Consider the following 15,971-nt stretch of genomic DNA (forward strand, 5'->3'; position numbering starts at 1 on the left):
TACACAAATAGTGACTTCACCCCAGCAATGGGCAGTATTCTGACGTTGTGTCATTGGGGATACTCAATATGTTTTGAACCACTTTGAAGGAGCTACTAAGAACAGTCATGGTTACTAATGGAAAAGCCAAAAAAAGCGTGTCGACCCGTAGCAAAACGCTCTAAGTTGGTACTAATGGGAAAAGGGCAAGGTTACGCAGGCTTAGATGGAGGGTAAATGGTAAATGGTTTGCACTTGTATAGCGCTTTAACTAGTCCGACGACCCCAAAGCACTTTACACTACAATCAGTCATTCACACCCTGACGGTGGTGAGCTATGTTAGTAGCTACAGCTGCCCTGGGGCATACTGACTGAAGCGAGGCTGCCATACATTGGCACCGCCGGACCCTCTGACCACCGCCAGCAGGAAATGTGGGTGAAGTGTCTTGCCCAGGGACACGACAACTGAGATGATCAGAGCGGGGGATGAAAGCTCAGAAATAAACTCACCAACCTTCTTAAAATCCAGGTGTAGGCAATGGATCCGATCTGTGGTTCTTTTTATTTTTAATTCAAACAAGCTCCCTAGTTTTAATCTCTTGCAGCAAAATTGAGTAAAACCTCCTACGTTGACTGTAGCAGCTCTCTATTATTTATGTGACGTTTAGTCAGTCGTACAGGTGCTACCTTTCAGTGTTCGTCAGACGGGACGTTTCAGCTCTGTTTATTTGCACAAATTACTGCGTAGGACAGCGTTATTGTCATTGTTTTAACAACATCGCGAGCATCCATGTGTTTTACCACAGAGGGAAACTGGAATGCAAAAAGGCGGAGATGACGTAATCTGCGACCCGTGAGCTCCGAGGCAAAAGGAACGCACCGTCAGGGCACCCAAATGGCCGGCACCACCCCTGCTCATTGGTCTCAGCTGTTGATTACTTTCACTAGAGTCCTGCCTCACTTATCTCCACGCCTCCGTCTGTTATTAAACTCCACACTCTCATTACTGCTAGCTGGGTTCTCTGCTCACTTCATGTTTCCTGACCTCTAGTCCTCTGCCAGATTTTGCCATCACATCCCTCACGCTGTGATTTCCTGCCCGGTTCCTCGTGTGTTGTATGTTTTCTTTATTTCAATAAACCTTCTTGTTACCAACACACTCTGCCTTTAGGTCCACCTTAACCGAAATTATGATAGAAGATTTTGGTTGAAACATGACTAAACGTGACAATGCAATGCATGTTGGGAAAATCCAAAAAGCATTCAAATGCAGCTTTATTTCCGCATTTTGAAAGGAGAGAGCAGTGTTATTTAGGAGTCAAACATCCTTAGTTTGAGGTTTTACGACCTTTTTTTTATGTCACAATGAATTTGAATCTAAAACTCCGAAAATAATCAAGCAGTAACAGATTTTTTATTATCATTATGTTTGCTTAATAAACAGTAAAGAGCCATTCTTACTCTGGCCAGGAGCCACAACATGGTCAAAAAAGCTTACATCCATTTTTCATACTGACATTAGAACATGTTCTGCATTTACAGAGCCCAGGGAACAGATCAAAGCTCACCAGCGGTTCAGTCCCGTAGGAGAGAAACTCAACCAAATGCACAATAACAACCGATTTAGTGATGCATTAACTTGTAAATATCATGCAGGTAAATACCGCCACAATGAAAGCGGAAATATACACATACAGCGGGAGGGTGTGAATCTCAACCGTTTCCATGGTTTCAGCAGGTCAACACAGAGAAGAAATCTTTAAGAACAACAAGAATATTGGAGCATGCTGTATGGTTTGTCACTGTCTCACAGAGCAGCTCGGCGGGGTCCGCACAATACACGGAGGCGTCGGTTCGGGGTCAACAACACTCCAGAGAAAGAGGATAAAAACAACAAAGTAGTAACAAAACACATAGTTAAATACACCCACATGTCTTTCTCTGCAAGAGACGTGGTTCTGTTCGTTCGCTTCACACAGGCAGCTTTAGTCGTGCAGAAAGAAAAACAGCCACGATAACATCAAGACTACAGGCAGGAGTCATGCTTGTCATAAAAAAGAAGAAAGAGAGGGATTCATATGGGTAATAAATATACTGTACAGTAGAAAGAGCACAACAAAGAGACTGCAGCCATAATAACATCAAGATTCAGAACTTTATAATAGAGAAGGGGAAAGCATCAACAGGAGGGCGCCACACAGCAGGGTGACAGGATTAAGGACAGGAGTGGTCCAGGTGTTCGGCCGCATGCAGGCCAGCCGAAGACGAGACGCAGGCATGTAGAGCTTCCGGGTCACAGCTGATATCGCCCCCCCACGCAGTAGGTTAGGTGAGTCAGGTGTTGCTGTAACTGTCTGCAGTGGTTTCAGAGAGAGAAGCACAAGGTGGATGTGCAGCGAGCATGAGGATGACCCCCATCCCAAAAATCCTCCAGCCCACCCTCCCATCCACCTTCACGTCTCTCTCAGAGCTGAAGCCCTCCCTCGGATCATGGGCTTGCTTGTTTCTCCTCTGGTCTGCTGTGAGTGAGAAAGAGAAGGAAACAGTCGGACAGAGGGTCAGAGCTCAGCTGGTGATGGGAATCAGCTTCATCAGGCCTGACCAGGGACAGCTGGGAAGCAGAAAAAGCCTTGAGCATTGAACACACCGTATCTAAGCTCTACTAGGTCATGATCAAAACACCACTCTTGCTGTTAGACTGTTTTCGGTATCAGTGAGGTGTATAGCATGAAGTGAATTCAGACTACAGCAGAGCATGGGAGAGCAAAACTTTTAGATGACAACAGGAAGGCTGTCAGGTTGATGTAATTGTGATTGGACCAAAGCGCAGGCAAGAGCTCGGGAGACGCATGTTGTATGGTGATGATTTATTAAATAAATAATCAGGGCATACAGGAACCAGGAACCAGGAGCACGGCATGGATGAGATCAGAACAGGGTAGCATCACCTGGAACAACTGGAAATGGCTGAGCTAACTAAACTAAGGGAGAAAATGAAGATCTAAGAACTACTGAAATAATAAAGAGAGACGCTAACTAAAACAGGAACTGAATCTAACAGATACCAGAATACACTATGACCATATATACTGAACATAAAACTAAACCAATGAGAGAAACAAGGATCTAAGGAGAAACCAGACTAAATGTGTAAAACATAAACAGACTGCAGGATCCCCTGGAAGCTATAAGTAGTGATCAAATCCCTGGGGATCCTGACAAAGGCTGAATGCAACACTTTGAAGTAGCTCTGTTCAGTCTTTATGACGCTACAAGAATTTCCAGCAGGGACTTATTGTGTTTTGCAAATGACAGTCCCTTGCATTTGCCAAATATCTAGCTAAAGGAGTAGGGTTGAAAGAAAAACACAGAAGTAAAAATCTAGGCCTGGCTAAAATCTCGCTAACAGGAATGTGAAACTTGAGGCTGATGAAATAATACACCAGTCAGCTTCGGGCAAAGCCCAAGTTATCTGCTTTAAAGCTGAAGATAAAGGTCTTTTTTTTTTCTCTCAGGGTCATAGTTAGTACATTCATAGATGGAAATTAACAAAAGAATGACTTCATGAGAGGAAAGTTAAACTTTCAGAATGAATATGGAATCTGTCTGTGGGGCCGCCTGCAAAGGCCGTGGACAGCGTGTCCTCAAAACCTGCATGGACAAACCTCCTGAAGGCAACGTAGCGAAATCAAGAAGTGACATCCTGATAGGCTTCTAATATTGAAGAATGCTGGGATTTATTCACAATGTGCTTCGACAAAGTTTAAGGTCATGCACACTTACTGGTAAAAGCTTTAAAGTTTTAACTATGATCTAATTTTTTTTTAAATCACAAAAATCTGGCATTTGAACAGCTTCCTGTCCTTCCTGTCCGTACCTCATCCCTGCAGCGGTGCAGCAGGGGCGCCTGAGCAGTGGAAGTGCACGTTTTGCCACCGGCTGTCCCTGCGGTGCCATACTCTGGTCTCCTCCGATTGGCTGGAGCGGGGCCGGCCCTGACTGTCCACAAACTGCGTCAGGCGGATGTAGGCGATGCAGGCCGCGTCTTCTCCGATCATGTGCACGTGAGGGTTGAGGATGGTGGTGTGGATGGGTTTGCTGTTTTTGGAAAGGACTGAAGCAAGGGGACAAGACAGCGTCAGGATGTGGATGTCAAAAAGAACGTGTGATGTGAAAAGCAATAAGAGATTGGACTGTAATCTTACGATTGTCGAAGTAAAATCTGTGGAAGTCCATGCCTTCCACCAGATTTCCCAGCCCCTCAGGTTCAAATGAGGTAAGACCAGGGTCACAGATCTTCCTGCAAGAAAGCATGGCTCAGACTGAGAATGGTGAGGAATATAAACTACATCTTCCGTAAAATATACAGGACTGTCTCAGAATTGGGGCCAGATATTGGGGTTTCTTAAGCTGTAAGCCATAATCAGCGATATTAAAACAATAAAAGGCTTGCGATATTTCAGTTGATTTGTAATGAATCCAGAATGTATGACATTTCGTGTTTTTTAATTGCATTACAGAAAATAAAGAACTTTATCACAATATTCTAATTTTCTGAGACAGTCCTGTATACGATGACAACCTATTATTGTATGTGTCAGACCCTGTTCCTGTTGGTCCAGCAATTCTTTCGTTCTTTCATCGGTTTGGTCGATTTTCCGGATAATAGAATAATCGATTACTAAACTAATTATTTATGACAGTCCTAGAGGGAACTAAAACCTGAAAATCTCTCTACTCAGCTAATTTTTCCCTCTTATTGACTGAATTTAGGAGAGACTTCCAGGATGGGGTTCCCTTCCTCTCACCTTGATTTGGAGGATCAATGTCATTAAGATGAACGTCCTGCCTAAGATTTTGTTCCTATTTCAATGCCTACCTTTATTTTTACCTAAGACTTTCTTTAAAACTGGTAATCAGACCATCTCAGAACTTTTTATGGAAAGATAAAGTACCCAGGATTCAGAAGACAGGTGTAAGTTTGCTGGGGGACCCTAACCCTAACATTTGGCGACTAACATTTGTATAATTGTATTTTGGTTGATATCATTAATGCTTCCTGCGTGTCATCTGGAAGTATAATCATGTCCCTGGTCTTCTCTGTCTGTACTTTTAACTGGCATCCCAACCAACTCCTCTGGCCTTACTACCAACCCAGCAGTTAGCTCTACCCTCAAAAAATTGTCTCAGTTCAGGAAATGGTTTAACTTGGACTCAGCCTCACCTCTGGCCCCATTATTGAGAAATCATTTGTTCTCTACTTTAACTCAGTGCCACAATAAAGGCATTAAATGTTTCTATAAGGATGGATTTTTTTTTTTTTTTTGCACTTTTACACATCTCACTAAGGAATACACTCCCCACCCTCATATATTTTTAGATATTTTCAGGTAAGAAACTGCGCTAAATCCTTGTTTCCTATTTTCCCATATCCTCTTCCCATGCTGATTTGTGATGCATTTCTCTTTTTAAGCCCCTCTCAGAAGTCACTTGTCTCTAAGATTTATAGCACCATGTTATCTTACGATGCTCCCACTACCATGAGGACAAAGGAGGCCGGGGAACGTGAGTTGCATGTGACCTTTGATGATGACTGGTGGGATTCTGCATTGAACACTATCCATGATGCTTATGCAGTTTAAAGTTTTGTTTAGATGTCATTATTCCAAAGCTAGATTGCCATAGATATTTCCAGGTAAAGTGGAGACTTGTGACAGATGTAGCAGCTCACCCTGTCACCTTACACATGTTCTCTTGTCCATCTCTTTTACATTTTTGGCAGGTTTATTTTGACACAGAGTCAAAGGTGTTTTCAGAACCTATTGATGTCTCTCCACATTTGGCAATCTTTGGTCTTCCCGCTGATTATCGCCGCTATTCAGCTGACCAACTGAAGGTTCTGGTTTTTACCTCTTTAATAGCTAGACGCCATCTTCTTAATTGGAAATCTCCTCAATCCCTCTCCCCCACACAGTGGATTAATGAAGTTATGTCCTTTTTGAAAACTGATAAAATTAGATATTCTAGACACAACCGACCAAATAAATTTAAAATAAATTGGCAACTAATTTTTAACTTTTGGAGTTGACTTGCGATTTTGCCCAACCCTCCCCTTTCTTCTTTTTATTAAATTTATTTTTTTACTTTTATTATTATTATTATTATTATTCATTCATTCATCTCTTCTGACTTTTATTGTTTTTTAGTGTCCCCCTTATGATTGTCTTATTTTATTTTTTTTTTGCTGTTGCTTGGATAATTTGATTACTCTACACCATCTGAGGAAAGGTCCAGCAGCGACTGTACTCCCTGTGGAAACTTAAGAAGTTCAGCCTTCCTCAGGAGCTACTGATCATCTTCTACACTGCCATCATTCGGTCTGTCTTGTGTTAATGTATCTCTGTGTGGTTCAGTTCATCCACAGAACTAGACAGGCAAACAATTAGAACTGCAGAGAGGATCATCTCCCGTACAGGTCTAGTGATAGAGTCAAATTACTTGTTTGTATCCACAAACTTGGTGAATAAAGTTGATTCTCATTCTGATAATTCCATTGGCTAAAAATTGAATTTAAAACTTGTCCACAACAGATCCTATATTCCTTGTAAATATGATTCCCACACCAGGTTACAATTCTAACTCATTACCATAGAGTTCTTCAATTAGGATTAGTATTTATGAAAAAAAAAACAAAAAAACATTACATCATAGTTTTGACTAAATACAGTTATATCCAACATTCCTAATGTTTTGGAGTGGTCCAGTCAGAGTTTCCCCTTGAATCTATCTGGGGAGGGAGTTGGTGGGATTAGGGTGATGGTAAGGTGACTTTCCACTTATAAAGATTTGGAGCTCATCGCCAAAGATAAACCATCAGAATACCAGTGGAAACATGCAGAAAGCTGGTCAGCTATCATATTTGACTGCCATAATGCCAAAAACGCTTTTTCCATATTGAGAAGGGTGCAAATAATTTTCAGGATACAGTCTTTCTATAGCAAAATGTAAATAAAGCATACTTTTTTTAATCAGTGCACTTTTTATATTGTTTTATCTGCTAAGAAATGGCTGTCCTATTTGCTATCAGAAAAAAAACAACAACTTCTTGGTTAAATGAAAGCAATTTAAAATCTAAATCTGCGTATGAATGCATTTAGAGTTTAACCGTTTACAGCTGTGCTTTTGTTATCTTCCATCTTTGTGGAATTGGGCTTCCATCACTGGGGACACACACACTTAACAAAGCCCTCCCAACCCTCTCTCCCTCAATCTGCCTGACATTATTCTTAATTGTATGGTAAGCAGAGGGTGTGTGTGTGTGTGTGTGTGTGTGGGGGGGGGGGGGGGGGATGAAACAATGAATGTAATTACTCTTTAATCTTTTAATACAACACATTTTGTATGTCAATCAGAATAATGGTTGTTGGTGGCTGATGGAGGGCTTAAATGTTCACTTTACAGGCTGCACTTTCCTGCTGACGGCTGAACTTTTGAAAGCGGCGAAGGATGAGCAATGAGGGGCTGAACTCACGCGTAGGCCTCGAAGTCTCCGTTGTTGACGGCTTCGATGAGCTGCTCCGTGATCTTTATGATCTCCTGTTTGCGAGCTGTGGAGAGGAAGGACAGATAGGAGGATGTGACTGCGTCCCGAGTGACATCCGTCGAAAAAAGCCACGGCTAAGCCAGAGCGCAAGTGACTGAGGACCATCAGAGGCTGAACCAAGTCAGAGCTGATCGGTCCATGTGAGGGCTAGGAGGGATCCTGCTCCCGATCCCGTCTCCTCCTTCAACATTACACACAGAGACCGTAACGCTTACGTACCCCCCATGGTGTGTCTTGGCACCGCCTGGCCCCCTACCTCCATTCATCATATCTCTGCTGTACACAGGAGGCTGCTTGAGCTCATGGTGCTATTCTTGTCCCAGGCCTTAGGAGGAGATTTACCCTGTCCTTCTCCCGCCGCTTCCTCCCCACACTAAGTGAAGGGCTTAACTCACTTGTCTGTTTTCTCTCTCTCTCTCTCTCTCTCTCTCTCTCTCTCTCTCTCTCTCTCTCTCTCTCTCTCTCTCTAAAGCACCTCTGTGCTTCATCTACATGCTCTCCTGTCACATAGCTGCATGTCACATAGCGAAAAGTCACTGAAACACAGACATCAGAGCGGATCCCTCGTTAATGCGCTCAAAGCGACATTTCAGTTTTAATTACAACAAAATCCTGTCTGTCAACTTTTTGTCCACGTTTTATTGCAAATGTATGGAGTAGGACAATAAAGTGCAGTAGAATCGATCTTTGTTTTTAAACTGCTTAGAGCATTAAATATAGTCGAGGCTGGAGACACACGATTTCCTGTATTTTCTAAAAAAAGGGAAATCTGAAAGAGCCAGAAACAAACAAATGTGCAAAAAAAGTTGTAAAGGAAGAAAAGGGTGTAAACTGAATAATAATATTTATTTCCCTGTACATCTAAGTGACAGCTGAGTGGTGAGTTATCAGGTAGATGAGATTCATCTACCTGACCTGAGGTAGAGTCATGATCTGAGGTGTTTTTTCTGCTCTTTCTCCTTTCTCTCTCTCTACCTGCACATAACCAGCTGTTATTGCTGACCTCATTCTGGGCGGAGCCTGCTGCTCTCTCACCCAGACTTACTCACCTGAGTTACAGGTGACTGGTGCACGATACTGCCAACAATCTATGGGGTTTGATATAATGTCAGCCCACCCCTTACAGCTATAATAGCTTCAACTCCTCTGAGAAGGCTTAGCAATGTGTTTATGGGAACTTTTCACTATTCTTCCGCGAGAACATTTGTGAGGTCAGACACTGATGTCGGACAACAAGGCCTACCTCACAGTTTTCACTCCAGGGATGCTCTACCAGGTTCAGGTTAGGGTTTTGTGCAGGTCAGTTAAGTTCTTCCAAACCAAACTCACTCATTTATGTCTTTATGGGTCTTGCTTTGTGCAAAGATGCACGGTCATGTTGGAACAGTGAGAACTCCTTTGACTGGAACTAAGAAGTAGAGCCCAGCTCCTGAAGAAAAGCACCCCGTCTTTACCTCCTTTGTGCCATCTTTACACTTGACACAGTGCACTTGTTTTAACATTGCATTGGGTGATGTAAGGCTAGGTGCAGCTGCTTTCAAGAAGCTCTGAACCCACTGTTCTCACGCTAATCTGAAGGCCACGTTAGCTTTGAAGGTCAGAAGTGGTGGACTCTGCAGTAGGCTGCTAACCTCTGCATACTATGCCCTTCAGCATTAGGTATGTGAAATTTTGCATTATGGCATTTTGGGGCACGAGGAGCTTTTGTTTCCAGTCTTTTTCAGCGTGTCATAATACCACTAACAGCTGACTGTGGAAGGTTTTCCAACTGGACCTATGGCACACGTAGCAGTATTAAACCACGCTGGAATTCCCTGAATGCCTCACAGTGAACCATTCTTTCACAAATGTTTCAAGAAGCAGTCTGCATGCCTAAAGGATTTTTGGAATCCATGAATCCAGTGATTTGGATGGGTGAGCAAATATTTTTCGGCAATAAAGTGTATGAGGTGCTATGCGGCTGATACTCTATGAGTTTCTCTTGTCCAGTAGCGTTGTAATTAGGATGCAGTTATTGTTATCTGCCAGAGGCTTAGTCACTCCTGTGGTTTGCTGTTTGTGTCCCTCATGATGTCCATTGCTGTGCGGTTCATAAGCATAATGTTTCAGGCCTCCTACTAAGGTCCACTGAGTCCATGACCTTTCCAGGTCTGAGCCTACGGTCCCTGACTTGGAAAGCCATGGCTTGGCACCACTGGGTCAGAAATAAGTCACTAACCCCTTTGAGGCTCCTGCTGCTGAAGAAACATCTCTCACCTGAGGTACACTGATGTCAGCCTGAGGACTTCACTGGATAAAAGCTGAAAGTACTCAGCTAGAAACGGACACTGTGAATACAAGTGATTGTACTTAGCTTTGCACCTTTTCCTAGTAAGAGACCCCATGACAGATTTGACAAGAGGTCTTTTTGCCTGTAAATGTGCTTCTTCACTGGGGAAACCAATGTCTGGGTTTCCCTCCAGGATCTGTTACCTGAATTTTGATAATCATAAGACAGTGGATGGATGAGCTGTATGAGGTGACCAATAGAACAGGACTGCAGTGGGCTTTTCTGCTCGTGATTGACAGACTGGCCATTATGAAATGCGAGCTCTTGCACACAGCGAACCCTTTGCATCAATCAGCTTCTGCCAAAGCCAGCACATTTTTTTAACCTGTCACACAAAAATGCTCAGACAGGAGCAACAGGCATTAGCATCCAACAAACAGCTTCCCAACCATTCTGACCCATGTAGGCAGCAGCTCTACAGATGAATACATCTGTTATCTGCTGATGCAACAGTCGCAGAAGTGGTCCAGAAAAACTGCAGACGATGTTGGCTTGTTTTGGTTCTACAGTTAAGGACCTCTCACGTTTTTTTTTAAATAACTTTCCGTTATGTTCACTTATTTGCTTTTGAGAGAACCAGTGACGAGAACAGCCCGATCAAACGCTCTCAATGCTAAAGAGCTTCCGTGCTCCTTTGTGTTAATCTCCTTTGCCGTGGGAAACACTGGACCGTCCTTTATGAAAGAAAAGAGATAATTCTGTGCCATAATCCTAAAGCTTGGACAGTCTTACAAATCGGCCTCTGAGTATTTAAAACATACGAGGTCACGATCAGGACTGTGAGCAGCTTACATAAGCAGCCAGGGATAACATATTTATGTTCTGTGGCTTCTGGATTTTGTCCCCCCATCCAAACCTAGCAATAAACTAAGATTTTACAAGATTTTCACTAGTTGAAGTGTTATGTATAAATACTTGTTGAAACAATATAAGAACTAATCAGTTCCTATAGTTTCTATTCTGTGACACATCACATCTTGTCAGTGTGCTTGGTTTTATGTTGTATGATGTTGTATGATTAAATGAGGTTAGGATAACGGCTTGGGAAAAGCAACTAAAGGTACTTTTTCTATTTGGACTTTTTCCCCCTGATTTGTTACAGTTAAAACATGGGCTCGTTATGTTCCAGCTAACTTTGTTAAAGGAGCTTATTGCTCTAAAATAATGAAATAAAATTATAGAAAGAACTAAAAAAATAGTTTTGCGAAGAACTAAAGCTATCTTTTTGGATGGACTGTGGTTAAACATCTCACACTATCTCTCTGTTGTTCTGCAGTCTCTTGTTTACATAGCTGGTAAAAATGGCGGAGGGCACGCCCTTCGGATCAAAACGTTCTGTTGCTAACAACATTATATAGCTATGAGTTATTTACTTCTCCACTAAACATGTTCCTCTGAAAGGTGATGCTGTTTTGCTGTGTATTTATCCTTTGCAAAGAGGCTCATAGGAGAGGATGGGTGAGAAGGGGAAAACGGTGCTGGAGCGAGGTAAAGAAAGGCACGGCTTGATCCACATCTTGTTTTAGTCTACAGACAGCGCTCAAGCCTGCGATAGACTGGCGACCTGTCCAGGGTGAACCCCGCCTCTCACCCATTGACAGCTGGAGAGAGGCACCAGCACCCCACAAGGGATAGACGTGTTAGAAAATGGATGGAAAGACAGTGCTCAAGCTCCACCTAGTGGCGCAATATTGCTTATTTCTCCTTTAAAATATACAGTATATACATTTTTAAATTAAACAAACTGCAGGCAAAGCCAAGGAATTTGTCCTGTAACAATGTGCTTTGCAATTTTTCCCATTTTGTTTCCAAGGTAATATTGAGGACAACAGAAAAACATTTCAGAACTTTTTAAGGCCATTATTAACAAACACTGGATCTTCATGGGAATAGAGACCTGTTTAATTCCTTCTAGAATTAATTTTGCCTCGCTGGATATCTATTTATGGGCCGAGGCCTTGCAGATGGTAACTGGTCCTTAGTCTCATAATTAAGCTTTGATCTGGAGTGTTCTGATCTCACTTTTTAATTCGTGGACAGAATTGTGTAAAAACTGGCTGACTTGGTTGAAAAATAACTCCACACATGGATTGGAACAGGATTCTTCACTGATAGCAACACACAGGATTCATGTAAAAACTTCAAATTTCTGCTCACTTCTTCTTTGTAATGTTTCATTTTGTTTGCTTTTGTTTTTGCTGTCCCTTTAGTTCCTGTCTTGGCATTTCAGGCATACCGTACAGACTAACTGGCCTGCTACACGTCGAAGGGCAGTTGTTCTCTAAATAATAACAAAAAATAAACAATTCTCAAGATGGAACCCTAACTGTGTGACTGACTGCATTACGTTAAGACAGCATCTTTCTTTCACCTTTTCTCCTTTTTTCCCCTTTCTTTCTCTCTTCTACTTTCTCATTGTAGTATCCATATATAACATGAAGTATTCCCTGCATAAATTATAATAAAGCTGTTTACATGTATAAATCACTATGGAGCACTACGGAGCACTATGGCGAAAGCGGTACGGCTCTACTTGTGAAAGTAAAATCTGTTGGGCTGCTGTGTGTATGTGTGTGTGTGTGTGTGAGTGAGTGAGTGAGTGAGTGAGTGAGTGAGTGAGGATAATGACCCAATAAACACTCAGTAACTACAGCTCAATTTAAAGTATCTACATGTATAAAAATGGCCAAGCCAAATTCCAGGACTTCAACTGAGAATCAATGAAAAGTCTTTAAGGTTGATTTTCATAGATGCTCCCATTGTAAAAATTCTGCTCCTTATCAATCTTGTAAAGAATAATGGGCATATTCTTCACTCTCCAGATGAGTAGAGAGGTGCATCACATTTTCAAATTTTTGTGTGTAAATATTTTTGAAAAATGTTAAATTTACTTCCATTTCACAATGATGCACTACTTTATTTTGGTTTATCACACAAGATCCTGATAAAAATCCATGGAAGTGTGTTGTTGTAAGGTGACAAATTTGGAAAAGTTCAAAGGATGTGAATACTTTTGCGAGGCCCTCTAATATTCTTATTCAGGTGAGCCTGGGAGACGGGACCTACCTTTTACATCCTCATCTTCAATGGTGGTGTTGCTGCTGTCGGATGATCCCTGAAACATAAAGAACGCCCCCGGATGATGATCAAAATCTTTAAAAAGCAAAAACAAACCTAGCTTTTCATCCTACTATTGCATGCGGATTTACACATGACACGCTTACGTTTCAGCCTACAGCACAGCTCTGTGCTCACACCACAGCTTTAGCCAACAGTACAAAAACACAACACTGCATTTCTGCTTCTGCTGCAACTTCTCCGAGAGAACAAACGCAGACAGGTTGAACGTTTAGCCACATTTAGCACGCAGCCCGAAGAGTGGAATGAGTGCTAATCTGGCAGCGCTCCTGCTGACATCCATTCATTTCTCAGAGCAGCAGAGCTTCATTCATCTGAACACAGTGAGGCAGCATAAGACAGAAAAACACACTCACGGCTCTAAAGAGTCACACCTCTCTCATGCAGAGAAAGAAATCACAATAATCTCACAGTAAAAAAAAAAAAAAAAGACCCTTTCAAAAACACTGCTGAGCCCACCAGGGGAGAGGAAACGAGTAAAGAGGAGGATGGCAAATGAAGGGAAAGACAAGGAAGGAGGAGGAATGGAAGGAGGAACGGAGAGGATGTACCTTGATCCCATCTACTGGATTATGGATAACAGTAGTCTGTGGCTCCTGGAGGAACAATGGAGAGAAAGAAAGGGGGGGGAAGAGAAAGAGGGAGTAAATGAAAGCAAAACGGAGGATGCGTTATGACCAAATGAGAGTCAGCAGAGTGTAAGACGGGAGTAACACAGGGAAACAGGAAGAAAGTTCTGAACACTTGAAGAAAACACGACAAACAATGACAGCAAAGAGGAATGTTTTCATGTGATAGTCATTACACCTCGTCTTCTCCCTCACATCAGCATCAGCCGTGAGCACACCTCCAGGTGATCCTACACTGCAGGAATACAGAAACTACTGGGCATCATTTGATCGGAGCGCTTTGGAGATGTTTCACAAAAAAAAATAAACATAGAGAAAACTTTCGGATCATTTTTATTGTACTATAATTTAAACCCTTTAAAACCTATAAATAACCGGCTCATTTGCACCGAGGGGCATGTTCTCTTATTTCTATTAAGATATTGGGCCTAATGGATCTTGTCCTGCTGATCCCAATTCTTCACGGAGCATAAAATTCAGTTTCATAGTTTAATTCTTGTCAGTGACTTATCATTGAATGTAATTTACCATTCAAGAATACCTACCTTCATGTAGACCTGACACTTTTAAAGATGCATGTGTTGTTGTTGTTTTTTTTTGTTTGTTTGTTTTTGGGGTAGAATGATTTTAAAAAAGGTACAAGAATTGGGTACAAAATTCTGAATGAATATGGCTTTTTTTTATCCCACACATGTTTAAATGTGATAGATAATGGCTCCCATTTAAACATACCTACTCAATACATTAGAATGTCATTGTAAGTTCATTCCAGTAACTCATTCACTCAGTAAAACACATAATAATAAAGTAATTACACACAGAATAATGTTCCCAAGCCTCTATTTCTGTTAAATCTGAAGAGTTTTTGCTTACAGCTGATGAAGATAAGAATTCCTTTATCGTCTCACAATGGGGAAATTTGGGTGTGACGGTGGCCAACAACTAGACTAGTCTAATCTAGAGTTAGTTCTAAAGAAACACCAAGAATAGAAGATACCATATTAATCATTGCGCAATTATTGATATGGCATACACAGGTAAAAATAAGATGAAATATTCAAGTTTAACAGTGGAAAAACACCAGCCAATTTACAGAACATATGATGATATAATATGCAATATGCATAATAGTACAGCAGCAATTTATAGACTATGTTCTAAATTAACTTCTACCACTTTTACCAAGAATATTCATCAAATAATCAGGCAAAAGGATGCCAGGAGCTTTTTGACGGCTATGAAAGTTGTGTGTGTGTGTTTTTTGCAGTTTGCAAGGGACTTAAGAGACATAAGGGTATATGTTCTGTCACTTTTTAATCCGATTTTGATGGATTAAAAGTGGGCGGGGCGATTAAAAAGGGGCGGGGCTTATTTTTTAATTGACCTTTTAGGTGATCACATGATTGTCACGTGACCCTGCTCGTGACCCTCATGTGACACCGTATCATTGACCCCTACCGTGACCTCCATATGACCCCTCATGTGACACCCTCATGTGACACCCCCCACATTAATCATTATTAAATGAATTATTCCTTTATTAATTGTATTATTGTTATTTTCATTTATATTCATATCATTAATAATATTATTACTACTATCATTGATATTATTGTAATTATTTAATTCTGTTACGCATACCCAACCTTATTTAGTAGTATTATTGTAATCATTTAAAGTTATTTATAATTATTTAACTCCGGTATACATACCCAATCTTTTTATTAGTATTATTATGATTATTTTGAATTATTTAATTCCGTTACGCGCACCTAATCTTTAAGGTGGGAGGAAATCAGTCTTTGTTTCAGCCGTAAAAGCACTCAGACTATAATAAAGATTAAAAATAAAACTATATAAATAAGCTTCCCCATCCGGAATCTGTACATAAAAAGCTCAGGGTTCTCGCTCGGCTCAGAATCCTGCGATGCAACCCCTCAGCTCTCCCTGTAAACAGCAAGCGTTACTGACCGCTTACCAGTTGCAGCTTACAACATAATAAGTCCATACACTCTACAGGTCAGTTTGAGGGTCATAAGTTTACTCGGTCAGTAAGCAGTTAAAATAATACTCAACTTGTTCGAAGCGCCGCGCGGGAGGAGACACAAGCGGGGGAGATCTCGCTTTCTCTCAATCATCTGACCCCTCAACACAAAAAACTGTCTCTTTCTTTACAACCCTCGCGCCGTCATGGTTAGTATTTATAAATAGCGGACACCTTGTCACAAAAAAAAAAATCGACAGGATGTTGTATTTCACGCCTTTACGTATCCTAAAAATCCCCATCACGCG

General features: G+C 41.5%; 1 protein-coding gene across 17 annotated transcripts in view; it reads right to left on the reverse strand.

The window, feature by feature from the left end:
* Positions 1-1,372: 1,372 nt before the first annotated feature.
* Positions 1,373-15,971, reverse strand: part of LOC105915615 (calcium/calmodulin-dependent protein kinase type II subunit beta) — a 90,836-nt gene continuing 76,237 nt past the window's right edge. For 9 of the 17 annotated variants that reach the window (XM_036140617.1, XM_036140611.1, XM_036140608.1 and 6 more), the window contains 6 exons: positions 13,602-13,646; positions 12,979-13,027; positions 7,512-7,587; positions 4,186-4,280; positions 3,858-4,094; positions 1,373-2,499 (listed from right to left, as the gene is read on the reverse strand). In XM_036140617.1, the coding sequence (XP_035996510.1) occupies positions 3,859-4,094; positions 4,186-4,280; positions 7,512-7,587; positions 12,979-13,027; positions 13,602-13,646 (501 nt within the window). In that variant the 3' untranslated portion in view covers positions 1,373-2,499; position 3,858. Of the gene's footprint in view, positions 2,500-3,857; positions 4,095-4,185; positions 4,281-7,507; positions 7,588-12,978; positions 13,028-13,601; positions 13,647-15,971 lie in introns of those variants that run through there. The other 8 variants (XM_036140620.1, XM_036140607.1, XM_036140615.1 and 5 more) reach the window with 3 other exon arrangements.

Source organism: Fundulus heteroclitus, chromosome 8 (genome assembly GCF_011125445.2).
Source record: "Fundulus heteroclitus isolate FHET01 chromosome 8, MU-UCD_Fhet_4.1, whole genome shotgun sequence".
In the NCBI taxonomy this organism is placed as follows: Eukaryota; Metazoa; Chordata; class Actinopteri; order Cyprinodontiformes; family Fundulidae; genus Fundulus; species Fundulus heteroclitus.